Below are 27,379 nucleotides of genomic sequence, written 5' to 3'. Positions count from 1 at the left end.
TCTTAAACTGATTTAATGCATTTCTAAGTTAAAACTGAAAGATAGTACAAGGATGTCAATTTTCATTAACTTTTGTGTTTTAGTTAGAATGCTGAAATGTTTCTTCAATTACAGTTTGTTGGTTCTCATGAAACCTAAAAAGAAAAAAAAACATTTTGTCAGACCCTTGAGGTCAAAATCAGAGACCACCATTTGTGTCCTTGGTTGCATCAATGAGTTTGTCCAGTATTTTTAACAAGGCATCAAATACTTTGTTACCTATGAGCTGGGATCAAATTGACATTCATTAGAGAATTGAGATTTTGTTGTTGTTGTTGATGTAATATCATTACCAGCGATATTGAGAGACGGGAGAATCCAACTTAGAACTTTTGGTACAGAGGTAAATACTCTTAGGAGAGGGGAAAGACAACATTTACAGGATTACAATAGGCTTGGAGAACACAACTCCCTGCTTATTTGTGGCACATGGTTACACAGCTTTCTGACATCTGCTGGAGAATCGCTTTAGCACGGATCACGTGACCTGGTTAGCCACCATGTACACTCTCTACCACATCATAAGGACCACTTGGGAAATACCCAAACATTTAGAAGGTCTCACAAGCCCCTTTTTATTTTTATTTTTTATATTTAACCCACATAGTACTATAGAGATTTTTGGGACACACCTTTTCTCTCATGTTAACCCACATAGCACAATAAATTGAAAAAAATAGTTGTGTTAGAGATTAACAGTGATGAATGAGCATAGGTCAAGCTTGTTAGACAAATAATAGTCCCAACAACTACATATAAGTGTAGGGTATAAAACCCATAATTACTTATAAATAAGGCTCCATGTTAGACAATCACTAGCTCTAAAAAGCTTAAGCTGTTAGAGAATAAGTCAACAATAAACATTCATCCTTGACGAGTTAAGACAATTCAATTTGGTTCAAGTTATCAAAGATCCATATGAATTGCAATATGAACCGAAACCGAACTATCTTAATTAGCTGGGAATGAATCCAAGCTTAAGCCCTTACTAGAAATCTTTCACAATTCATTTTCTCTCAAATATTTATGTTGAGGATTTGCATTGGTTATTTGTACATTTCAAAGTCGATATCAGAAATTGATCATTTGGTCTATGATAGCCATTGCACGAGTGGGTCAGCCTATAGCAGGTACACAAAAGTATAGCGTTGCAGATGTCAAAGACTCTGACTCAAGACTCAAAAAAGAAGTAACTTTTTTTTTATAAGGAAAAAAAGAAATCTTTTGTTCGTAAGGAAAAAAAGAAGTAACTTACAACCCAAACTATTTACTGTTTTATTTATTTATTTATTTTATAATTTATTTAAACTAGTGGTCATTAATTTATTATTTAAACTTCTTTTTAATGAACAAACAGTCCCCAGAGAAGTAAAAGTCACTCAGTGCTCGTTACATTTGCATATTTCTCATTCCGGGTACCCACTGTTCTTTTGGAACTCACCATAAATTTACCATTTTAGTGACTTCCACGCCCAACTTTTCTTTTCTAAAATTCCAATTAATATTAAATAAATAAATTTAAAAAACCCAACAATATAAAATGAAAATGAAAATTGCTTTATTTTATGATGGGATACAAAAAAGAAAAAAAATAGAGAAGGCAAAGCGAGAAACTTCTTGTTTCTGCAGGATAAATATGGAGTACGTTATAAATATATAAGAGATATAATTGTTAATAATGTTATGAGGAGAGAGAGATAGGTACATATACACATATAGTAGATACTCTGCCTCTGCTTAGATTCTCGTGCGCGGTGTCTCTTTGAAAATTGAAGATCTTTACTTCAGATTCATGGCGGCAAACCAACCGCAGGCTCCAGATCGTACCTCTGGTACGTCAATACCATCAAACCCATATCGCAAATAATCTTCCTTTTTGTTTTTTGTTTTTTGTTTTTTAAATTCTGCTTGCTTCTTCTCTTCCCCTTATCATGATTTTTGATGATTTTTGTTATCTGTGTTGTGGTGTTAATCTTTTCCTCTGATGGGTTTCTTTTGTTTGTTTGTATTTTGCCTTGATCCTGTGTAAAGTCAATGAATTGGATAAATTTTTCATTTACTTGAACAAGTTTCTGTATTTGTTGGGGAAGTTGGGGCTTTAGCGTTTTTTTAGTGTGAATTTTGGCATCCATGGTTGGCTTTGTCTGTAGAACTGTGCCCTGATCTGAGTTGCAGGCACGCTTAGGAGTATCTAAACATTGGAGATCTAGTTTCTGGTATTGTTAGATGACAGAATTATTGCAAGCTTTGGTTGTTTCATTTTCTGTTTTCTTGTTTGGATGTTGTGTTTGAGAGGTCATTGCTTATTGATATGTCGGGTCATATGATTCGGTTACTTCGAGATCAGTCATCATTTAGTCCGAATGCTTGATATATGTATAATTGTATATGTATTAAGTTATGTTTGCTGCATGTATGTATATGCATATAGTGAAGATGCAGTTTTGATGATTATGTTTGGTTTGTAGGAGTCATTTGGTTATTCATTATTAGAATTGCTGTCAACAAAAAGCATGCACTAGACTATAGTGTGGTTGTGCAATCAATTAATATGTCATGCGTGTAGTTACTTGCAGACTCAGCTTTTGTTTTTAAGAAGCCTCTGTTTGATATTGCACGAAATGCCAACTTTCCTGAACTAGAATTATATAGGTAGAGCATCAGGCTTTTTCTAATTTCTCGTTGTTGTAGTCTTTATAGGTGTATTGTCATGTTCTGGTTTACTGGGGACTGGGGAGAGGCAGATAGAAAAGGGAAGATATTTTCTCCGGAGTAGTAGGAGGTGGATGAATTGGAACAGTTAATATCAGACTAGCTTAAGATGAAAGAATTAAGGGAGGTAATGAGGCTGTTGAGGTCAATACTTTTTTTCTTTTTTTTCCTTTTCCTTTTAAAATTTGTGGGAAATTTTTCTTAACTTCTTTTTTCAATATGGGTTATCACTAGAAGCTCTCTGGATAACTTATACAGTTGGGCATCTTGTTTCATTGTGTATCCATAAACAATTCCATGAATGTCATTATTTATAGTTTGAGAGGTTAGGGTCATATCTATGGCAGCTTTTCAGTTTCCTGAAGTTGAGACCTTTATATCTATCAAGGCTTTTTTCTTCTAAAGAATTCTATTACTGGTGGCCAGCTCGAAATTTTGTATATTTTATAACTAGATTTCGAACCTATTGATGTAGACATGACTGAAATATATTCATGTACTTCTATTTATCATGTGTGCATAGGTGTGCACGCGTGGATATGTGCGCACATATTCATACCTTCAAGTTTTCCTATCACCGAATTTTGCTTTGGTTGGTCAATAATTTGTACTGCCTGTGTTTCTAAGACTCTACTAAGTCACTGAGCATACTGATCATGGATGCAGAAGAGAAACCTGCTGAACCAGATAACATGAAGGAGCAGGTAGTTGTGAATCCAATACAATGCTCTTCTGATCCATTGCAATTTCTGTGCAATTGAAGTTAGTTAGTTTTCTTTACTCCCTCTTGTGCATGACAGTTTTCTGTTTGTTTATCTGTTATCAGCCCCATGTAGCAAAAATTGAGAGGTCAGTTTCTCCTAATCCTTCTCCAGATGCTGCCACAATAGGTCATCCAAGGGATGCAGCAGGTCAATCGGGTCCTTTTGGTTCAGGTGGAGATCACACTGTTATCCCACCTAATGTCTATGCCCCTCAGGCCCAGACCTTCTACTATAGAGGTTAGTCTTTTGTTCCTCTGGGTCTGGATGCGCAGCCATGGAAATGGGGGCCATTCACAGCTGTACAAAGTCTGAAAATAAACTTCACTGTTTCTTACATTGATTCAGCTCCATCAGGGAGGAGCTTTTTTTCCCATTTTCTGTGTGGAGTAGAACCAATCAAAATCTGATTTACATTAATTTGTGAGGTTGGAATATATATAAATTTCAAAATCTGTGCATTTTTAGCTGGCCTAGGAAGTCAGGGTTCATAATTGGCTTTTTAAACTTAAGTTTTAAGGCAGTGATAGTTTTTGACTCGTATAAGGAAAAGAGTTGTTGTTATATTCTTTATTTAGTTGTGTCTTATGTTACTGTCACTTATAGAAGGTAAGTATCGATATAATGTTATCATCTGTGATGTAGGTTATGAAAATGGAACTGGTGAGTGGGATGAATATGCTCCATACCTCAACGCTGAAGGGTTGGAGATTAGTTCTCCTGTGAGTGTATTTTTTTTCTTCTTCAATTCATATATCAACATTTCTGTTAATTTATTGTAATTTGATTTGATATTTAATCTTGATTAGGGTGTCTACAATGAGAATCCTTCTCTAGTCTTTCATTCTGGATATGGCTACAATCCTCAAATGCCCTACGGGCCTTACTCCCCGGTCACAACACCTATGCCGTCTGTAGGTGGTGATGCACAGTTATATTCCCCCCAGCAATTTCCATTTTCGGGACCACCTTATTATCAGCAGCTTGGTCCTCATAGCATGCCATATATTACTTCACCAACTACAGTTTCACAGCCAGAGCTCACCACCTTAGTTAGCATTGACCAACAAGGTGACAATATGCTTTTTGGACCAAGGCCTGGTTATCATCCACCAGTGGGATCTTTCGGTAGAGGCAATTTTCCAGGAAATCCGGGTAGTCATGGTTTTCATGATTTGCAGCAGGGATTTGATGGATTAAGATCTGGAGGACTTTGGTCAGATTGGTCAAAACCCTCAGACAGGCACAGGTCTTTGACTCCCTTATCGCCATCAGTATCTCCACAGCCGCTTGGCCCACTTGGGTCATTTGGGCAGAACGTTGGAATGGTTTGTTCTTGTACCTGTGTATATCTTCTGATGACGTTCTTTTGAAATCTTGTTGGTCTTTTCTTCATTCTTCTTGCAACAATTGTTTGGGATATTATTTGGAGGAAGTTAGATTTGGTATATTAGGTAGAACTTGTATATTATCCTGGGTGCTTTTGCCCAAAATATTATTTGCAATCTGTCGTTAATCACATGTGTGTCATGTGATGAAATTTGACTGTATCCTTGTGCTTGTTCACAAAAGCGAACCAGAATGTTGGAGCAAGTGCTTTAGAACTAGGAAACCCGGGGAGCACAATGGCTGTCATGCTCCTCTAGGTGTCATAGCCAATAATTGTATTAGTTTTGCACGCAACCTAGGCATATGACCTGATCAAGCCGATTAGAGTGGAGTTGAATTGACTGATTTGGCTGAAGATGTGCTTTAACATGATAGGTCTTCTGTTTAAATATATCCTTGGCCTAAAGCTCCGAATATTTTGTTCTCAAAGAAGTATGGTAAGGGGTTTACTGTGACTTCCTCCCAAGACTTCAAGTTTAAAAGTAATTAGAACTTCTTAAAACTTAATGATAGCCTTTTTTCCTATTTTCCAGGCTCTCAGTGTACCGCTGACCGATCTTTATCTTTCACATTTTTCATATAGAAGTGTTTGAAGACTTGTATGAATAAAATATTATTCTCTCTCTGTGTCCCTCCCTCCTCTTCCCTCCTTTTAACAGTTCCTAAAGCTACTTTCGACTTCATTACCACATCCGCTATTGTTGACCCTTATATTAAGTTGTTTGCCTTCTGTTTCTTCTTATTTATGAACCCAGATTTTGTATTTGTGTAAATCCATGGTAATTGAGATATTATAGTTTGCCAGACACCATAACTAGATCTTCATCGTTAGTAGTTCTATTCTTGCAAGGAAAATTTATTGTATATACTGTAAACCATGATTCCCAGTCAGTCATGGGATTCATTGGCATCCAAATCAAGACCTGCAAATTTATATCAATGGAATTTTGGAATGCAATATAGTTTATTGATCTAGGCATGGATTGTTTGAATTGAATAACTATGGGTATCTATCTACCAACAGTGGAGCTCAGGTGTAACCCTTAGGTCATGGTCGTCTTCCATCTTTGGTGTCATGCAACTTTGGCTTATCTTTTATGAATGCATATCTTGGCAATGATGCCAGTCTATAAATGCTTGTGATATGGTTGATTGTTACTGACATCATCTGAAACTTGATGAATCTAATTAGACTCATCTGTTTTAGTATTAATGCTGATTAATGAATTTTCTTCAGGCTTCTCAACAACAAAGGTCATTGTATGGGTTTGGATCTGGTTCAAACTCTTACAACAGAGGCTACATGCCCAGTGGTTTTAATCAGGCCTCTAGCCTTGGAAATGCATCTTTTTCTAGTTTTGGAGCTAACAGTCGGGGCTTTCTATCGTTAGAGAATAGCAAGCGGCATGTGAGGGGCAGTGGTCCTATATGCAGTTGCAATGCCCCCCTTGATATTCTTTGTGAGCAGAACCGGGGACCAAGGGCCTCAAAGCCAAAGAGTCAAATCATGGCTGATAGCTCTGTGGAGAATACCAAACATAACACTACTGCAACCAAGGTCCATGATGAATCATACAACAAGCCAGATTTTGTAACAGAGTACAACGATGCTAAGTTCTTCATTATCAAGTCTTACAGTGAAGATAATGTCCACAAGAGCATCAAATATGGTGTCTGGGCCAGCACACCAAATGGGAACAGAAAGTTAGATGCGGCTTATCGTGAAGTTAAGGAGAAGCATGATGGCTGCCCAATTTTCCTCTTCTTTTCGGTAAATACATGGTCTTTTTGGTGAATACATGTTCGCAATATAATTAATGTATGCCATATGATTTCTTCTTTTTTCTTTTTCTGTAATTGTTTCCATTCTTTCTATTCCACCAATGCTGCCCAGTTTTTCCTTATATGGTTATACTTAATAATACTCAGGTGAATGCTAGTGCTCAGTTCTGTGGGGTGGCTGAAATGGTTGGACCTGTGGATTTTGACAAGAGTCTGGATTACTGGCAGCAAGACAAATGGAGTGGCCAGTTCCCTGTCAAGTGGCATATGATTAAAGATGTCCCCAATAGTCAGTTTCGGCACATCATTCTTGAAAATAACGACAACAAGCCTGTAACTAACAGTCGAGACACTCAAGAGGTGACAATTTGTGAAAAGCCTGTTTTTATTATATAGGAATTAATATTGCACTCAGTTCTTATTTTTAACAATAGCCATAACCAGACGGAAACTAAATGTTTAGTTTGTTTACCTGAATACTTATAGTAGCTTGACTGAGCTTTTGACTATCGAACCAATTGCAGTTGCTGACAATCTGTATGGACTATTAAGTGTGGTGGATTAGGTAGATGTTTATCTTTACTGGGAAAGGCCTTGGTTTTTTCTCATTCTCTCAAATCCCTCCAAAAGTTCTGTCTGAGATGTGCCACATATGCTTTTTGTGTAAATTCTGAGGTTCTAGAGTCTGAATTTTCATGTTGTTTTCTCCCTTCTTTTTTCTTATCTAATTATGCTCAAATACTGATTCTCTGGTCTTATAAACCAGGAGCCTCTTATTTTGAATCATTTGCAGCTCTTCTTGTCCTATGTTAAGGAGATTACATTATAAATTTGATGAAATTTTTTGGAGTTGTAGATTAGGAATCTCTAAGCACACAGTATTTCGGCAAGTGTTGTACTTTCGTTTACAATGCCGTTTTTGCTCCCATATGTGCAGGTAAAATTGGAGCATGGGATTGAGATGTTGAACATCTTCAAGAACTATGAAACAGATATGTCGATTCTAGATGATTTTGATTTTTATGAAGACCGGCAGAAAGCAATGCAAGAGCGAAAGGCAAGACAGCAAGCCAGCCTGATTGCTGTAGGTGTAGTTGGAGAAAAGGAGCCCAGAAATACTGTTCAAATACCCAGTGATTTCATTAAGCACATGTCAAAGAGTTTTGCTCAAGTTGTCCGCTTGGATGAGGGTAGTAAAGAAGCTAATCTTTCTGAAAGAGCTAGTCCTGCTTCTGACGGCTCCATTGGCACCAGGGTAAAACTTGAAGATGCGATCCCAGTACCTGTGTCTTCTGCTCAGACCAGTTAGGAAGAGATGAATGCTCGGATTGTATGTGACAGACTTAAATACTACTTTCAGTTTTTGATTAACTTGTGATTAGGTTGCTGATGTCTCTGTATTCATAAGGAGTGCATCAGTATCTGAATGAAATGGGGTTTTACCGGTTCTACGAAGCTGATGGCGGGCTTCATGTATCATATGCGTCGTGCGTGCTACTTTTCAATGGTAGTCGTTAGTATCATAAGACTTGCATTTCGAGTGAGTAGTTTTCCTGAAAAAATTGGATAATGTTTTTGCTTTTTTAAGGTTCCCCATCTTTGCAGGCAGTTTAATAAGAAGTATGCAGCAAAAAGACCTTGATGGAAAAACCTCCTATATTATGCTTGTTCAGCATTTGATTCATTGATTTATTTCATCAGTTGCAAGCAATGCTGCCCCCATTTTGGAACCATGCCTTTTCATCTTCCATTGCACTTTAATTCATGCTTTTGTTGAATATTGCTTCATTGGTTCCAAATGATACTTTTCTTTTAAAAGAACTAGACAAGAATTGACTAACAAGCCATGACCCAGCTTCTTTGTTCCTTGAAGTAAGCCCCTCAGCAGAATCTCTGTTCCCAAAATACATAACATGATGCATGTGATTGGAACATAACTCAGTTCATAATCCCATGATCATGCTTTTTCTTTGAAGAGGAGTTTCTGTTTCAAACTTTTCTCTTCTTTTCTGGTTTGTGTGTAAATGTATTAACTGTAAACTGTATAGAGGTGGAAGTGCATGTTTGTAGCTGCTGCTGTCGTTTTCCCTCTTTGTTTGAATCAATGAGAATTTAATTCGTGCATATCTTCCTATCTTATCCACCAAGACACTGAAAATGCAATCCCATTTGTGGCTTCTAAATATAGGTGACAATGTTGCTTGTCACATCAAGTTTGTGGACTTTTGTGCTTCAGGATCAAGACCCATCTCTTGAGAATTAGTCAAATTCTTTAGAAAACATGTGTACACGATGAATGGTGAGGCTGTGTATTAAGACTTAAAATTTCAAGTAATTAAGGAAAGTGCTATCTTAAATATAATTTATTCAAGAAAAACAAAATTAAGCCCCTACACGTTAGTTGAATGAAATTGAGATAGCAGTTTTCCAAAACAACCACCGCACATTTTGTTTTCATACAAGCGATGTTCCGGGACGACTGAATGCATGAACTCGAAATATAAGGGGAGATTTAATTAATCAATTGAACTACAAATTTCTTATAGAAAAAAAGAAAAATTAGATGGGGCTTTTCAGTTTATCACTTGCACTGCATGACTTATAAAACAATGCCACGTGTCAGACAATATGAATCTGAAAAGACTACATCACCCCTCTTATCCAAATATGAAGATGATAGGACTCCTCCTCACAGTAAGATACGTTGAAGCTTAGCACAGCGGATTATATCCCGCCAACAGTCCCATCGGCGACTTCTATGCCTTCTTGTTTCTCGCAAAGGACAAACCGAAGTTGCATAGTATATAACACAGAAAACAGAGGGGCACAACTTCAGAGCTGCTTATGAGCCTCTATAACTATGCGATTAGCGAACCAGAGAATAACAAAGAAACAACAGAGATGGTGAAAATCGTGGATTTGAGGAGAGTTCACGGCATGTTCCAAGGATCATCGGAGGAATTTTGGCGGGAAAATGTTTATGGCGGTTTGGCGACTCTTGTCGCTCTTCTTTTCGTCTTGGCTTGGCACTGTGCCAAGAGGTTCGTCTTTAGGAAATCCTCTTCCTCCAAGTCTTCTCCAGTTGGTGTCTCAAATTCTGATCCAACCAGTTCTGGGTTCAGGTCAAGTTTCTTAATTTTCCTCCTGGGGTTTGTCTATGCTCAATTGGGTTCGTCTTGGTTTTCTCTAATTTTGTGCTTTGTGGTTTAAATATGAGATTTTGCTAATTGGGTTTTATTTTCAGTTTTGTTGTCTTACTTTTCCTTTTGGGTTTGTATTAATTTTTCTACAATTTGGTAATCGGGTTCAATCAATTGGGTTCGTCTTGGTTTTCTCTAATTTTGTGCTTTATGGTTTAAATATGAGATTTTGCTAATTGGGTTTTATTTTCAGTTTTGTTGTCTTACTTTTCCTTTTGGGTTTGTATTAATTTTTCTACAATTTGGTAATCGGGTTCAATTGATTTTAAGATATCTGATAATTGAGTTTTGATAAGCTGTTATCTCAAATTTCGTTGCGTTTTTCATGCTCTTTCTCCCGTTTTGGTAAAAAAACTAGTAGAAGTTTGGGGTGTTTGATATTGAGTTTCTATAAACCAAATTTTGTGGGATCAACTTGTGATTGTATTACTCAAGTATTTGTTCTGTTACTTCTGCAGCATCTCGGAAATGGTCACAGATGCAGATTTGAAGTTTCTAATTGAAAATTTGGAGGAAAAGACCCGTGAAAATGAGAAATGGGACAATGTCATAGAGAAAAGAAATGATCTTCTATCCTACTATGCAAAATGCTGCAAGCCTAAGGTCGTTCATACCGGTGTTGTTTTTCTGACAAGTTAAATCTGATTCTTGTGTCTTGTTGTTTCATGAGTATCACCCCAAATTTGCTCGAGGCATCTACTCTCGGTCTAGTATCTGTTGCTAGCACAACTACTTGTTTCCTTGTTTTACTCTACTGGTTCTAGAGAATAAAGGCTATGGAATTGAGTTAATGCATATTTGTTCTTGCTTTCAGGATGGCCCTGTGAAATACTTGAGCTCAACAATATTTGAGAATTGCTCTCCTGAGAAGCTGAGAGACTTCTACATGGACAATGATTACAGAAAGCAATGGGACAAGATGCTGATTGAGCATGAGCAGTTACAGGTGGACAAAAACAAGGGGGTTGAAGTTGGTCGGTCAATAAAAAAGTTTCCACTGTTGACAGCTAGAGAATATGTGTTAGCTTGGAGGTTGTGGGAGGGGAAAGATAATACATTCTACTGTTTTATCAAGGTAACTGATTCCAACAAAATCGTTCACATGTAAATTACTTCTAGGCAATTTTGAGCCGTGCATCGTTTTTATTTTCCATGTGCTGGTGCTCCAAATGTTGTCTAGTGAATTCATTTATGCAGTTATGCATCTCTCTCTCTCTCTCTCTCTCTCTCTAATCCTTTACTGTTCTTTACCTTGTGACAGGAATAATCTATTATAATCTATTAAACAGGGATTGCTTTAGGAATATTCTTGAAAGAAAAGTTTATAGTACATAACATCAGAAAATACCCTTTATTTGCTTGTAATTCCCATCACTAACATAATACCCTTTGTTTGCTTGTAATTCCCTGCACTAACATAATGCCCTTTGGTTTTTTTAGGGATTAAGTTTTTGCCTTTGATGCGTTTGATCCTTTTAGAACTTCTGCCTCTCTTTGTGAGTTGCCTAATATGTTTTCCAATTTTTGGTGATAGCAGGAATGTGAACATCCTTTGGCACCACCCCAGAAGAAGTATGTGCGTGTTGGTATTTTCAGATCTGGTTGGCAAATCAGAAAAGGCAAGCTCCCAACGAATCCCTCTTCATTTGTTTCCTTTCTCTCTACCTTATGAAAATAATTTTCTCTGTCTTTACAATTACTTACAATTTGTCAGTTTGTCCAGTTTGGGCTGCTTTTATTACTCGTACAATACTACTGTGAACTATAAGGCCTATTCCAAATAAAACATATGCTTCATTAAGCTTTATCCTATTCAGCATGATGCAGCAAATATTCCAACAAGGATCATATTAGTTTTGCTTCATGTACTGGTGGTGGATAAAGGAATAATTTTCTTCTGCTTTAGCGTGACTTGCACTTTTCAGACCAAAAAGAAAGGAACCACTTACACATAAAAGTTAAAAGGCTTGTTTGGCTGACATTCTGGCAGACTGCATTATATCTGTAAAAGTGGTACTTGATGTCTTAAAATGAGAAAAAGAAACTGTTTATAATTTTGTGATTTTTAATAATCTCCTACAGTCCCTGGTAGAAATGCCTGTGAAATCAAAATGTTTCACCAAGAAGATGCTGGTTTAAATGTGGAGATGGCAAAATTAGCTTTTTCCAGGGGCATATGGAGTTATGTATGTAAGATGGATACTGCACTTCGCAGATATTCTACAATCAGCACTCATCAGTTAAGTTCTGGTGCTACTGCTGTCACTTTGATTAAAAAGGTCAGGACAATTCTCTTCAATATAGTAATATTGTTTAACTGTTTATATACATTGCTTGTCATGTTACATTTCTTGATAGCAATTGATATCATTTATCAGGGTACTTGGCTAGTTGTCATGTATTAATTTCGGTTGGGAGTTAGTTGTGGTTGATGAATTGTCTTGGTGTATGTAATAAACAAATTTCACTTGATGGTTAGTTGTCTGGAACAGCTGTGTGTAGGCATCATGTTTCCTAAATCTTGGCTTTATTGTGCTGTTTAGTAAGGGTTTCATGCCTTTTAAATTAATGGTTCTAAACAACCGTGTGCATTTTGAGTGTTGACTAAACTTGGGTTTGGTTGACCTAGACAAGGTCCTATTACATCCAGAGCCCATATTAGTACAAGTTTGTAGCATTGTGCAGCCGAGATGAAAGCATCATTTGAATGGTTGTGTTAACTCAATTACTCCCCTCATGCGTGTGTCTGGTGTTTTATATTGGTGAAATGATACTTACCGTCATTTTACAGGGATCATTAGCATGCTTCCTGGTCATAGAAACAACTAGAAGGATTCAAAGGAACTGTCTGGTTCATATTTATAGTTTAGGACAAGTCATGCCTGGGTTTTTTAGTTCCAGAGATTATAACATATCTAATCTTCTACATACTTCATCTGCATGCTGTTTTTGCTGTTGATTGTTATTCTCCTCCACACAGGTTCCCCCTGGATTGGAAGCCACAGATAGTATGACTTCTCAAGAAAACTCTGCAGCAACTTCTGTTCACAGACCTATCATTGGTGGGGAGAGGAAATTGTCAAGAACACCATCAAAGAAATTGCTTGCCAATGGCTTGCTGATTCTTGGGGGTGTGGTCTGCTTGTCTCGTGGTCACTCTAGCCTCGGTGCTAAAGTTGCCATGGCGTACATCTTAACCAAACTGGGTAAGCGTGGTGCGTCATCAAGTGAAAGCAGCCCAAGTTCAGGTGCATGACCTCGTTGGCATCACAACTAATTTTGGAGGGCCGAGTAAAGTTATGTTGTATAAATTATAGACAGGGCCCATCTACCAAGAAGACCGACTACTACACTACTTTTGCAAAATGAGAAATGGAGGAAAGGGTAGGGGGTAGTTCCTCCTTAATGATTTTCTGTACATCATGCCTCCCAAATTTCGTACGTATCTGCAACCCTTTTACCAGATTTACATTCTGAAGCCTAGCAATTGGATTTCACACTGATAAATAGGAAAGGCTTGTTGATTCTGGTGCACTTTTTAAGTTGTAGTCCTGGAAACTAGTCATTATATATGAACTCTTGTGGGTTACAGAGTGTAATGGTGTGTGGCTGCAGTTGGGCTCATTACTCCTGTATGATAACTCAGACTTTCTGCAATGAACTCAAAGCTGCTTTAGAAGTTCTCAGAACTACTGGCATGGGTAAGGCGTTTGGACCATGATGTTTATATGTATGTGAGTACCATACTTACATCCTTCATTTTGTGTATTAATTATTACCTTGAGGAAATGCGTTGATATCCTAATAATGTAAAATTGTTCTAGACTATTTCTTCTTGGTGAATTATACTCATCCACTGGAAATTAGACCCAGCACCTCACCAGTCAGGCAATTGGCCCAAAGTGCATAGACTTTGTAATCGATGCCCTCCCTACATGAAGGAACTCGACCTTAGATAATAGAAAGGGCTATTGTTTGCTGGCAGCATAACACTAACAGATGCCCCATCTGCATGCAATTTCATCAAAGGAAGGTCGTTTCATTTTATCATTTTATGGCCAAATCTGCATATGGTACTCATTATGTTTGGAATGGTTAGGTACTTTCGTCTCCTTGGTTTCATAGCTTTTCCTCTTCTTTCTTTGTACCTCAAAAGCTACTTAGAACGTTCAAAGTCAAAATGTCTATGTTTATCAATAAGTTTAGAGTTCAGCCCAAATCTAGTCCTCACTCTATTTGATCTTATTTAATATTGTGTTCTGAGAGCATTGACATCATTATTTCTGTGTGTGCAACAAAACTTTCTTGTTGCCGTCAAAACTCACTCCCACCTCTCATGGAATTGAAAAGAATGCGCGCATAATTTATTTTGGAAAGGGATTAGAAAATTTTATTCTCTCCCACATACAAATTTTCACATCTGCATATTTCTGCTTTTATGCTGAACAAATCATCTTTGGACATAATAATTTCTTCAATGGAGAGGGATCGTGACCTGCATAGCTACCTTCTTTTTTAATTTTTTTTAATTAATTTATAAAATCAACGGGAAAGGGGATTTGAAACTTGGGATATTCTAACATTGGAAAAAAAAAAAAAAATACAGGAGACCACTTGCTGTGAGAAGAAATTCTTTTGTATAATCGCCTTCTGACAATATCTAATAAGATAAGGTTGGTTTGTTGTGAGAGGATGATTGTATACAACGATCTTATATAAAAAAAGGTTAATATATATTTATTCTTTTTGGGAGAGGGGTTGTATATAACAGTTGTATACAAAAATGAAACAGGCAGCAAAAGGGTATGATGGGTAAATTTCCAGCTGGGCATTTGAAAAACAGTTGAAAGAGGCGGAAAAACGTTGGGTCTCTCGGGAGTCTCTCATTTGGTCCTCACGTTTCGCTGAGACTGTTGCAAATGCTGTCTTTCTCAACGATTTTTAACTGTACATTGTTAATGCTGATGCCTCTTCTTTCCTCTTCCTCTCTAATTTTAGCCAACTCACATCATCTCTCTCAGAAAACCAACCCAAGAAACACCCCACTAACAACAACATTCACCAACAAAAAACATACAACAAAACACAAAACAAGAAAATATAAAGTTTAGGATGCCTGCTCTTTTTTTTACCTTAATCAATCTATCAGCATCTTCACCCAAAAATCCTCCTCTTTTTCTGATTCAAAACCCATAACCCACCACCCTTTTCTTGTGATTGTTTTTTTTAAAAAAAAAAAAATTGTTTTTGCTTTCTGGGTTTTGCTTCCCTTTTTGTGCTTTGAAAGGATGATCCACTTCCACAACATTCTGGTGTTGTGGGTTGTTTTATTTGGGTTCTTCACAACTGGGGTTTATTCCAAGACTAATTCCCAAGATGGTAAGCATATCTGATTTTCTAGTCTAATGTATGTGTAATATGTGTAGTTTCTTGTGTTTAGATTTTAAATGTATAGCTTCAATCTATTTATGAGGGCTCAATTTGATCCTGAGAGGGAATATCTATATAAATTAAGATTACTGGGAGGTAAGGTATATCTATGATGAAGTGAGATTACAAATTTTACAATCCAACGAGAATTTCTTGTTAAATAAAAAAATGTGTTTGAACCATATGTTAGTTCTGGTTTTTTTTTAGTAGATGACTGGAATTACAACATTATCAGGCGAAATTTTCACCTGTGAGAGATGTTCCTCATATGATCATATGATCAATTGAAAAAAAAAGAAAAAAGAAAAAGGAAAGCCCTCAACCCTTGGCAAAATTTCAGAAATGCCAAGTCAGTTTGTTAACAATTTTCATAATGGCTTCTAGCTAGGCATCTACTGTCCTGATTTTGAGCTTCCTTGAAACATTTCTAATTTGTAATTCTCTGGGCCTGTCACCTTTACATGTCCTTAAATGTTCTTATGAAGATAAACAGAAATCAACTAATTGGAACATTCTATTCAAATACTCAGTTTAATGTCAGAAGTTTCATTTGAATATTTGTTTTTTCTTTGTCTATACTCTATACCACTGTATTACAAGTTTCATCAGAATTTTGTCTCGTCTATTGCGCCAGTTTTTGAGCACCTTCATGACATGAGTTTCATTTGAATGTTTACTTATTTTTCTGTCCCACTGCACCATCTACATCATATTTCCATTTTCCTCCATGAAAAAGATAAGTACTTCAATATTCTGATGTTTTACTGTGCTTTGCAGTCACTTCACTTAATGTGATGTATAACAGCATAAACTCTCGTTCGAAACTAAGTGGTTGGAAATCAAGTGGAGGAGACCCTTGCGGCGATTCCTGGAAAGGGATAAAATGCTCAGGCTCATCTGTAACTGAAATGTATTTCTCATTTCTTACATACATATATACTTACATTATCCAAATCTATGGTGAAGAGAGCGAACAGTTCGATTATTTACAAGATATATGCCTAAAATGTACAAGTTCAACCTTTTTTCTAAATTTTATGCAGAGATCTGTCTGACCTTGGGCTCAGTGGATCAATGGGCTACCAGCTTGCAAGCTTAACATCTGTCACTCGCTTGTAAGGACCAGTTCATTAGAATAGGCTTTTCTTTTTATACATATTTTTGTTTTCAAAGCTCATAATCTGAAGGATATGCATTTGTTCGTCATAGTACAGTGATTTAAGCAAGAACAACCTCAATGGCGATATACCGTATCAACTGCCTCCGAATGCAAAGTACATGTAAGTCCGCAGACAAACACTTCATATTATATAACATTGCATGTTATCATCAGGGTGTGTGTGTGTGCGCGTGCGTGCGTGGATGAATTTAATACGCGTGAGGCCATAAACTCTTGTTTATTTCCTGCAGATTGACAGTTTATTATTTCGTCTTGCTATACTTATTTGTTACAATGACTTTATCCAACAATCAGACCTCAGTTTATTTCCATCATTGTCAATACTAATCTAATTCCGTTGATCTGCAGAGATCTTTCTCAAAATGCCTTCACAAATACTGTGCCATATTCAATATCTCAGATGTCTGACCTTGAAACTCTGTAAGTAGAACTTGTTCTTGTGTTAGCATAATCTTGTAAGGAGCCACTCCCATTTCTCACAAATTTGTGGGTAAATGCAGAAATCTTGGTCGTAACAAGCTCAATGGACAGTTGACTGATATGTTTGGGAAACTTACTAAACTCAAAGAGCTGTAAGTTCTTCTAACTTTGCATTAAAGGTTGTACTCTTTTTTTTGTTGTTGTTGGTGCTTTTCCCTATTGTACATTTTCTTTTCAAGAAGCTAGGGTATTTGAGTTTAGCTAGCACCAAGGTTTCATGTGTGTTTGTTATGTCTCTTACTATAATACAAACTTCAACTCCTCTTGAACTTTTGTAAATGGCTTCTACCGTCCATTACCCCTCATTGTCCTCTTAAGCTTTGGAAATTCTATTCGTACCCTGACTGCCATGAAAGAATGTGACCGGTGGTAATGCCATTTTTGAATTAGATAGCTATTCTTGTATTTAGATATGACATAGATACGTCAGTACTTGAAGGATTATTGACTAACTCATATATCATGAAATGGCGTGCAGGGATTTATCGCACAACTCAATGACTGGCAACTTGCCTCAGAGTTTTGGAAAGCTCTCAAGCCTGAAAAAATTGTAAGAATCAATAAAATTTAAACCTGCATGTGTGTCCAAGGTTCCTGGTTGCTAAGTCCTCTATGTCTCCATGCAGGAATCTGCAGAACAATCAATTTACTGGTCAAATCACTCTACTTGTGTACACTCCCGTTGAGGACCTGTAAGTATACTTGAGCTAGATTTTGTTCTATAAATGATAGTTCTATATGTACCTGTTAGAGTTAGTAGTTGTTTTCACTCAACGAATTCATTATCATGCTGGCAGGAATATTGAAAACAACCGCTTTTCTGGCTGGATCCCTAACGAGTTGAAGGGTATAAACATAAAGTGAGTATCCTTTTCAAAGATCAATGTCAAGGATGAAGCTCTTAATGATTTGCTTCTGACTTTTTTATTATCTAATTGAAGGTCTGGAGGAAATTCTTGGTCGTCTGGACCATCTCCACCTTCTCCCCCTGGTGCACGCCGTAATAGAGGAGGAGGGTCTTCCTCACAGAGTGGTGGGGGGAAGTCTTCTGTAGCCACTGGATTAACCATAGCTGGGATAGCTCTGGCCATATTGTTGGTGCTTGCAATTATAATTGCCCTTTTTTCAAGAAGAAGACGTTCTTCTACTTCACACCTCCTTGATGATGACAGGCTTAGCCAGCGTAAATCCTTTGGTGCCTCCTATTCATCTAAGGAATTATCTAGAGAACTGAATTCTTCATTCAGAAATAAAGGTAATTTCTTCATTCAGAAATTTTTTTGATGGAAAATTTTGTTAGAATTGTCTTCGAAATATCTTTGATTACGAGTTTCTGATAAAGTTTGTTATATTCTTATTTGGATTTTCTTTGCTAATTTATTTGTATTTTAAGCTGTTCTAATGAAATTCTGCGACACTCTTAACATAGAACTGAACTACTGTAAATCTACTTGCAATGTAAGTCAATGTGTATGTGATGAGCTTTCCACCTGATATTATTTCTTGCCCCCCAAGTCTAGGTTCCTGCCCCATTGGTCATGCAGTCAAAATAATGTATCAACTGGCTTTTCAATATCTGTCACTTTACAAATGTTTATTAACTTTCTACTAACCAGATGATATGCCGGTGACAGATCCTGGAGCCGTTTCAATTGACATAAAGCCTGTTTCAAAATCTCCATCAATTGGTTTTAAGTCGATTTCTGGACGTTTGCAATCCTTTGCCAGAAGAAGCACCTCTGTAAAAGCTACGAATTACGCTTTGGCAGATTTGCAGGTTGCTACTGCTAACTTTGCACCCACTCGCCTTCTTGGGCAGGGTACCATTGGACGTGTCTATAGGGCTAAATATGATGATGGGAAGGTATAGTTTTTTATTACTATATAGTTGCTACTCACCACCAAATCTTCTATTGGTTCATGTTATAATTTGTGTTTAAACATAAGTCCTAGCATAAAACTTCATTTGGAATTACTGATGTGGATATCTTTATCAACCGGAGTTAGAGATGGTCCTATCTTATTATTAAGAGGTGTCTCCCAATTTTTACTCACAGTTCTTATGCCATATGCATGTCAGGTTTTGGCTGTGAAAAAGATTGACTCCTCATTGTTTCAAGGCTCAGCGCCACAAGAATTTTCTGACATTGTTGTAAATATCTCCAAGATTCGCAATGCCAACATCGCCGAACTTGTTGGTTATTGTTCAGAACACGGGCATAACATGTTAATTTACGAGTACTTCAGGAATGGCTCGCTTCATGAATTCTTACACATGTCAGATGACTACAGTAATCCCCTAACTTGGAACACAAGAGTCAGAATTGCTTTAGGCACTGCCCGGGCTGTTGAGTAAGTGACTATAAAACCTACTCCAGAAATTGCTCATACATTTTTCTATCAACCTCATTAGCCAATATGTTTAGTGATCTGAATTGAGCAAATTTGGTTTACCAGGGTTTCTTGCGGTCATTGAAATCAACTATTTGTGAACTTTTTTCAGGTACCTCCATGAAGGCTGCTCTCCATCCACAGTTCACAAGAACATCAAATCATCTAATATTTTTCTTGACATTGAACTCAATCCTCGTCTCTGCGATTATGGCTTGGCAACCTTCCATCAGGTTAATTGCATTCTCTTGAAACTCAGTGAATCATTGTGTTTATAGGATCAATTTCTTATATGTTCAACCTGAATGGTGCAATGTACTCTTTTCAGCGTACTAGCCAAAACCTTGGGATGGGATACAACGCTCCAGAATGCACTAAGCCATCAGCCTATACAGCAAAGAGTGATGTTTACAGTTTTGGGGTAGTCATGTTAGAGTTATTGACAGGTCGTATGCCGGTTGACAGGTGTGTTACATTGGCGTCTCGCTCTGCCTTTTATTCATAAACCTTGCCAATGTCTTGCCAGTCTTAACCATTTTTGTTTCCTTTCTTTAGTTCAAAACCACCTGTGGAGCAGTGCCTTGTCCGGTGGGCAACCCCACAGCTCCATGATCTCGATGCCTTGTCACAAATGGTGGATCCTGCTCTCCGTGGACTCTACCCTCCCAAGTCAGTCTCGCGGTTTGCTGACATCATTGCCCTCTGTGTTCAGGTGATTTCTACACACCCAAAAATACACACACATATCTACCTATATAGGGAAATGTAGCATTTATAGGGCTCTGGTTAGGCTTGGCTTTGGGCATCTAGAACTGTAAGAGTGCTGCTATTTGTACCACATTTATTAACAGTCTCTCTGCAACAGAGAGGCTGTCAGCAAGTTACTCAATAAATATGGTACAAATAGCATCATTCGAACGGTATTATCAACAATTCCATAAGAATAAAAAAAAAGAGGCTGTTTCTGCAAGTATTGGTTCACCTATGCATTTACGCTTTTATATTGAGTACTGGGAAATGACAGAAGATTGTCCTTGACTAACATTTTCATTCTTTAATTTGTATCTACAGCGGGAGCCTGAATTCCGGCCACCTATGTCAGAGGTGGTGCAACAGTTAGTGCGGTTAGTTCAGCGCTCTAGTATGAACATGAGAGAGGATCTTGGTCTCGGGGCGTCTCGTCACTCGAGTGCCATGAGCAGCATGAAAGAGGATCTTGCAGCTTCTCGCAGGTTGACCGACTTTTGATGGTGATTTGCATTTTGATCAATATCATGTAAGCAAGCATATAGGAGACACAGATTGAGTCATTCCATTAAATGTTTTTCTCTGTCTCTCCCAAAGCTGCCCAATATTTGTTAATAGACTTACTTCAAAATTAATCTCATGAAAACCTGGGCCCTAAAGTTGTTCAAGGCAGTTTAGCTAGTTCATTATTGGAGAAGCAGATTTGAGAAAGAGGAAAAAAAAAAAGGTTATTGGAAATTGTTCATGGGAGACTACAAAGCCAACCTCAGGGAGAGTGTATGCTTCAACATGATGCATTTTGGGGGATGGTTAGGAATAGTTTGTAAACTTGGTCTTGTCCCCCAACCGAGTCTTGGTTTTGTTCATTGCTCAAATTGATGAATGTTGATATCAACTTTAAACAATTTTCAAAAATTGCTTAATTTGCAGAGATCTATCTGGCTTGAGGAATCAGACATTGAGATTGAGTTATAATTTCCAATTTAATTTGGCTTTTGTTGGATTGTTCTTAGAAAGCCACAGAAAGCTATAAATTTTCTGTCATTTTCTGTCAGAAATGAGTGCAACCAGTATATGGGCTACAGTGGGCTGTAGCCCAAGGACCTTTAAAAAAAAAAAATTAGACTTAAGCTAAAGTTAACACGTCTTCTCCTTGTTTTCTGGGCCGTCATTTTGGGGATGGGTATTGTATGACTACTTTCTTTATACTAGCCTCTCTGCATGCGCTTACGCGCTTGCGAGAGGCTTTTTAAAAGAAAAAATTAAATTTATTTTAGAATTAAAAAAGATAATGGGTAGTTGTGTTCCATAAAAAGAGGATCTATTATCTGATTTTTCTTTTAATTTAATTTTTTTTAATATGAAAAAGTGTAAATTTACCATATTATCCTCACTTAATTAATAATTTCAATTCTTAATGTTTGCATTAACCAAGGGCATTTTTTGGTATTTTCGATGTTTCGCCATTCTCTGCCTTTTGCTTTATATATATAGATTATACCCCAGCCAACATGAATTAGTTCATTACGTGTAATTATTAATAAATCAAACGTAGTGGAAAAAAGAGCATGCAAATGAAATCTTTATTTGATGATCTCTTTGCAATCTTACCCATTCATGTTTGACCGTCTAAGGCCCCGTTTGAGATTGCTTTTTTTTGGCCAAAAACCTGCTTCACTTTAAAGTTAAGCAGTTTAAGGTGTTTGGTAAAAATAAAATATCCCGATTATTTTAAAAGCAGTGGCCTTTTGACAGCAGCTTTTAAAAGCAGACTCTGGGTTGCTTTTCAAAGCTGCTTTCAAAAGAAGCAGAGATGAACCTTTAATGAATTTTTTTAATTCCCAAAATACCATCATTCATTTTAAAAAATGGCACCACCTCCACTTCCACATTCCACTCCACCACTTGCACCACCACATTCACTACCTCCACAATCATCGCCACTGCCACCACCACCACCACCACCACATCCTCCTCCACCTCCACCTCCACCACCACCACAACCACCTCCTCCTCCAAAACCTCCACATCCACCACCACCACCACCACCATGTTGCCACTACTACCACCACCACCACCACCTCCACAACTGCCATCCCCACCACCACCACTACTATAACCACCAACTCCACCTTCATCGCCACCACAACCTCCACTCCATCACTACCACTATCACCACATGATTAGTACACAACACTTTTAACATCATGTTTATTTTAGTCATTATTAATAGTAACAACAATTTTATATTAAAATTTACCAAATGGTTTTGACATTGCTTTTTGTACTAACAACACTTTAAAAATATTGTTTACCAAACATGGAACTGCTTTACTTTACAGCTAATTATTTTCAAAGCACAACATAAGCAACTTTTTTTTAAAAGTGACAGCAATCCCAAACTAGGCCTAAGTATAGTGGTTTAAATTTTTCAATGTCAATTCCTTGTGCGGCCAGTTTCTAGCATATTTCTAGCCTAGTTTAAAGTAAATTGTTTTGTTTTTTATATGTGTTATTAGATTATAATGTCACATTAGAACCAAGTAAGTAAAAGGGCAAAAATTATTCATTCATTCTTCAAGAAAAAAAATGATGGTGATAAATTAGACAATGATAAGGCTTCACCATCAATTGAGTCACCTCATCACACATCTCCCCTAGTTGAACGTAAACAATTTGATGTTGCTTTTTGGGAACGAGACCCTGGAAAACGTATTCAAATATCTAAATACCCTATTAATCAACGTGATGAGGTTTGATGTGCTTATATCAAAGTTGAACTTTACCAACCAAAATTTTCAGAATATCCAAGGTCTCAGTTTGGATCGCAATATCGTTGATTTCAATATTCTTGGTCTCCCAATTTCCATGGTTAGAATATTCCTCTTCAAAAGATAAAGTCTATTATTTTCCATGTTTTGTTTTGGGTAATGGTCGTCCTGCATTAACTACTGAGGGTTTTAATAATTGGAAAAGAGTTAATGATGAAAGAATTGTGTATTTTTTACTCATGTTGGAGGTCCATCTTGTTATAAAAATTATGGTTTTCCTTTTCCGTAAAGCCAAATACAAAAACATTTATATTATAAATAACATATAAACAAATTGGAAAGCTTTTAAGGTACAATGAAATTGAAGAAAACAAATTAATAGGTAAGTAAAAGTAAAATAAATAATAAGTAAGAAGGTGAGTTTGGTACGATGAAGCACGTCAAATACGCTGTCTTACAGCCTTTGTAGTCTCCCTACGTGCAGGTACTAGCGGTCTGCAAGACTCCAAGATATTGTACACAAACTCAAGATCCGTTATGAGCACGTTGATAGACGGATATAGGTATCCAAGTCACATAACCATTGCCCAAAATAATAATATAAGTAGAGAAAATATAAAAAGTAAAAAAAGAGAGAATCATATTGTGGTGGTGATTGTGGTATGTGATATTCTAATGGTGTTGTGGTTGTTCAAATGTGAAGGAGGAATAGCCTTTTATAAGCATCCAATAACATGTAACCTTCACTACATTAAACCAAAAAATTACAGCATTCAATATAGAAATAATACCTGAGAAATTAAATATGTATAACCCCACAATAAATAAAATAAAACTCCCAAAATAATTGAATAAATAAACGATTAAATTTTTAAAACCTTTTAAAATTCCAACACATCTTCATCGCATAATACTTGTGAAAGATATATGGAGGATTTGATGAACCCATCTCACCATGTCGACGAAGTTATTAATCGACAATTAAAGGAATAAATTTTGATGCAATAGATTTTACTGCTCTATATTTTATAGCCATGCATAGCTTTTTGGTTGACACTAATACTACAGTGTTTTAATGCAAGCTGGAAGAAAAGTTTGCAACTTTTTTTCTTTAATTTGGACCATCAGAGAGTAAGAAAGAAAGAAAATTCAAGTGATTTGAAATTGAATCAAAAAATGACTTTAAGAAAACCCACTTGATTAGTTGACTTAATCTTGTATTTATTAAGTGCTGATTAGCCTTTGATTTGTATCTTGTACAAAACCAAGCAAGGCAAATGATTTGAGAGAAATACCCTTAATCAAGGTTGGCAGTTTTTTTGTGGGGAGGTGAGGGAGAGAGCGACAAATAGACAGAGAGGGCGAGGGATGAGGAGGTTGCACATCGGAAAGAAGAGGTTGGGCTGGGTGGATGCCGCTGGGAGCTGGATGGGTTTAGGGTTGATACTCGGGGGAGGGGAGAATGGATGTTGGGTTTTTTTTTTTTTTTTTTGGGAATTGAAGAATTGTTTATTATTTATTTTGCCCACATGGAGTCCATCTCATTAAAAAAAAACTAAGCCCATATATTAAATTACAAAAATACCCCTACCACATCATCAGATTCAACAGAGTTTTGGATGGAGTTGACTCCATGAGGTAAAGTGGATCACCAAACCTTGGTCAAGCGGGGAAAGTGGGTCACTTTAAGTTTTGGGGAGCAAAATGAGATTTGATCGTAATTTCAGGGACATTGGTGTAATTAAGCCATTAAAATATATATAACAACAAAAGGCATGATACAAGCACCCAACTCAAATTGTGGTCCTAGTTGAGTGTTGACGTTGATTTTTTGACATTGCAAACCTAGTATGTGGCCCTTAGCATTAGCACTAGCCCTCACCCATACTTCACCCCCACATGTGAGCCATTCTGTCTCTTTAACAATGTACCCCCACATGTGAGTCATTCAGTCTCTTTAACAATGTACAAATATCATGGGATCACACACACTAGTAAGGGGTTCGAACTTGTGATTATTGATCTGCCATATACCGACTAATGTGAACCCTTGTCATGTTATAGTTGAAATGGCAGAAGCAAAGATTTGACCATATACTGAAAGAGAACTAATGTGATCGCAAAATTTGATTAAATTGGGGGAGGCGATCCATGGAGCCGTACCAAAGAGTCCCATGCCAAGATGAAGCTAGCAGCTGTACCCACAAATAAGACCATCCCCACCGTTTATTTTTGCTCTTGATTTTCAAACTGCGGTGGAAACTTGGTGGGAACTTGAATGATTCTTTTGAATTAATTAACATATATAGGTAGGCTCACTGACTTGGACTTTGGTGGGTAGGAGGAATATCGAGTGGTAAGACTTGCTTTTGCTTTGGCTAATATTTGTGCACGTCCACATTGACTTAATTGCTCCCATCTTTCCTTTTAAGTTTGAATTATAAATGTAATTTATCGCTTCTTTTTTTAAGGCGAGACAAGAAAAGAACCAAATAATGCACCATAAACCTGTACACTTTTGCTAAGGCTCCCCATTTAGGTTAGCCTTTTTTTTCCGCTGTGATCTGATCATGCACGTTTGAAATTATGTAGGCAATTATTTTTGTTAGGTTTCTTGGTGCAATATTGTTGACTTCCTGATCTATACTTTTTCAGTGACAGGCTTGATTCTTATATGAGATAGTTAGTTATATATTCATTCTTAGCACTAGTGATATAAATAAACCTTACACTATTTAATTTTCATAAACAAACTCAAACTCACCCAAAAAATGACAACTAACCCTATTAAATTTAGGGAGATTCACTATTATACTCAATATAATAGTCCAAATTATATATACAAAAAAAACCACTATATAAAATGGACTTTAGAAATACACCAAAAGTCCATTTACAATATAACAAAGAGGCTTTTAACTTTTTATAAATTACAAAACTGCCATCAATTTTTTAAAACAAGCCCAATTCAAAATCCTATATGAAATGTAATCTATCACTTCTTTTTATTTTAAAAAAATATTAATAATTTCAGGCGAGACTATAAATGAACCAAATAATGGACCAAAAATTATTAAACGTAGTTGTCATATTAATTGTTTTTGTACACGTTTTCTAATTCTTCCCATTTGGGCTAGCTTTTTCTTCCACCGTGATCTGATCCTGCATGTTTGAAAGCAATTATTTTTCTTAGCTTTCTTGGTGCAATATTATTGATTTCTTGATCTATACGCATTCAGTGACGGGCTTGATTTTTATATGAGATGTTTAGTTATATACCCATTTTTAGCACTAATGATGTAGAGTACACCATTTAATTTTCATAAACAAACCAAAAAAAAAACCTCAAAAATGACAATTAGTCCTATTGAATTTAATTTTGATTATTAAATTACTTTGATGCCCTATTGAGTGTTTTTGGTTTTATTATGAGGTTTTGAGGTTAGGTTTGTTTTAAGATATCCATGGCAGTTTTATAATTTTTAGAAAGTTCGAAGCTTTTTTATTATGTTGTAAATTTGATTTGGGTGTGTTTTTAAAGTCTATTTCATATAAGTTTTTTTATATAATTTGAATCGGGTATAATAATGAATCTCTCTTTTTATATTAGTTGCACACATGCATAGGTACTTGTGCCGGCTTCAGCTTGCAAAACTCACACAAACACACGGAGATGGAGACACACATGATTGGGCAATCCAAAAGTGATTTGGTTTGTAGGAAATGGACTCTACTCTCTATTAGGGCTCGTCAATGGGCCGGGCCGGGCTAGCCCGGCTCAAATTTAATGGGCTTGGGTCGGGCCGGGACGGGCTTTAAAGAGGAGAGAGAAAATAGCGGGCCGGGCCGGGTTTTTTTAGAAAATTCAAAGCCCAAGCCCGACCTATGAGTCGGGCTTGAGAAAGCCCGACCCATGAGTCGGGCTTGAGAAAGCCCATCGGGCCGGGCTAAGCCCAACGGGCCGGGCCAAAACGGGCCTACTTCAATCGAAAAAAAATCATAAACTTAATCATAAGGGCATTTTAGTCCAAATTTAAGATTAAACTCACTTAATTCCAATATTTTCACATCAAACCAAATTCATAAAACACCTAATAAAGTCACACAACTTAATAAGAGTTTCTACAAAAATAATAAAACCAAGTATTGTTTTTGAGGTTATTACATAATTAGACCGTAATACGTTTTAAGAAATAATTTTTTTTTTAAAGGCCTTGGGCCGGGCTGGGCTTGGCCAGGTACAAACCAAGTATTGTATGAATAAATATGCAAATGTTTGGTGATGTGTTCAAAAAGCATGATTATATTTGGTGGTACGATTATGTTTCGTGATATGATTATATTTGGTGATATGATATGTTGTTCATCTTATTTATATATATATATAATTGTTGTATTAATAATTGACACAAATTAAATTAATGTGTTAATCATCCAATTATAAAACTAGGAATGAGTAAAGAAAAGTAAATGAAATGAAACAAATTATATATGTGA

At 36.7% G+C, this 27,379-nt stretch overlaps 3 protein-coding genes across 16 annotated transcripts; all 3 read left to right on the top strand.

The window, feature by feature from the left end:
• Positions 1 to 1,619: 1,619 nt before the first annotated feature.
• ECT5 (evolutionarily conserved C-terminal region 5) lies at positions 1,620 to 8,340 on the top strand. Of its 6 annotated transcripts, none has more exons than XM_088250401.1 (9): positions 1,620 to 1,871; positions 2,740 to 2,878; positions 3,275 to 3,455; positions 3,578 to 3,752; positions 4,158 to 4,234; positions 4,322 to 4,840; positions 6,139 to 6,672; positions 6,831 to 7,043; positions 7,621 to 8,340. In XM_088250401.1, the coding sequence occupies exons 3-9, from the start codon at positions 3,408 to 3,410 to the stop codon at positions 7,990 to 7,992; spliced, it is 1,938 nt and encodes a 645-aa protein (XP_088106527.1). In that variant the 5' UTR covers positions 1,620 to 1,871; positions 2,740 to 2,878; positions 3,275 to 3,407; the 3' UTR covers positions 7,993 to 8,340. The 6 variants fall into 6 exon arrangements, with proteins under 6 accessions (XP_088106527.1, XP_021819898.1, XP_088106526.1 ...); XM_021964206.2 differs by having other exon boundaries at positions 2,731 to 2,878; positions 3,418 to 3,455; XM_088250400.1 differs by having other exon boundaries at positions 2,731 to 2,878.
• A 1,138-nt stretch (positions 8,341 to 9,478) lies between these two features.
• On the top strand, positions 9,479 to 13,711 carry LOC110761680 (Polyketide cyclase/dehydrase and lipid transport superfamily protein). The gene is made up of 6 exons (XM_021964225.2): positions 9,479 to 9,805; positions 10,342 to 10,486; positions 10,698 to 10,958; positions 11,421 to 11,502; positions 11,966 to 12,162; positions 12,864 to 13,711. Exons 1-6 carry the CDS (start codon positions 9,528 to 9,530, stop codon positions 13,137 to 13,139), a joined length of 1,239 nt encoding a protein of 412 aa, XP_021819917.2. The 5' UTR covers positions 9,479 to 9,527; the 3' UTR covers positions 13,140 to 13,711.
• On the top strand, positions 13,267 to 21,044 carry LOC110761678 (protein STRUBBELIG-RECEPTOR FAMILY 5-like). Of its 9 annotated transcripts, XM_088251009.1 has the most exons (18): positions 13,268 to 13,321; positions 13,499 to 13,584; positions 14,676 to 15,262; positions 16,091 to 16,223; positions 16,357 to 16,428; positions 16,528 to 16,593; positions 16,842 to 16,913; positions 16,994 to 17,065; positions 17,452 to 17,523; positions 17,600 to 17,665; positions 17,771 to 17,833; positions 17,915 to 18,228; positions 18,590 to 18,837; positions 19,054 to 19,325; positions 19,477 to 19,597; positions 19,693 to 19,829; positions 19,920 to 20,076; positions 20,436 to 21,044. In XM_088251009.1, exons 3-18 carry the CDS (start codon positions 15,172 to 15,174, stop codon positions 20,610 to 20,612), a joined length of 2,133 nt encoding a protein of 710 aa, XP_088107135.1. In that variant the 5' UTR covers positions 13,268 to 13,321; positions 13,499 to 13,584; positions 14,676 to 15,171; the 3' UTR covers positions 20,613 to 21,044. The 9 variants fall into 9 exon arrangements, with proteins under 9 accessions (XP_088107136.1, XP_088107135.1, XP_088107133.1 ...); XM_088251010.1 differs by lacking the exon at positions 14,676 to 15,262 and having other exon boundaries at positions 13,267 to 13,321; XM_021964221.2 differs by lacking the exon at positions 13,268 to 13,321 and having other exon boundaries at positions 13,502 to 13,617.
• The last annotated feature ends 6,335 nt before the right edge of the window (positions 21,045 to 27,379 follow it).

The sequence above is a fragment of the Prunus avium genome, chromosome 3 (genome assembly GCF_965620075.1).
Source record: "Prunus avium chromosome 3, drPruAviu1.hap1.1, whole genome shotgun sequence".
NCBI classification, from domain to species: Eukaryota; Viridiplantae; Streptophyta; class Magnoliopsida; order Rosales; family Rosaceae; genus Prunus; species Prunus avium.
Note: the sequence above shows the minus strand (reverse complement) of the source record. Positions and strands in the feature narration are given on the sequence as shown.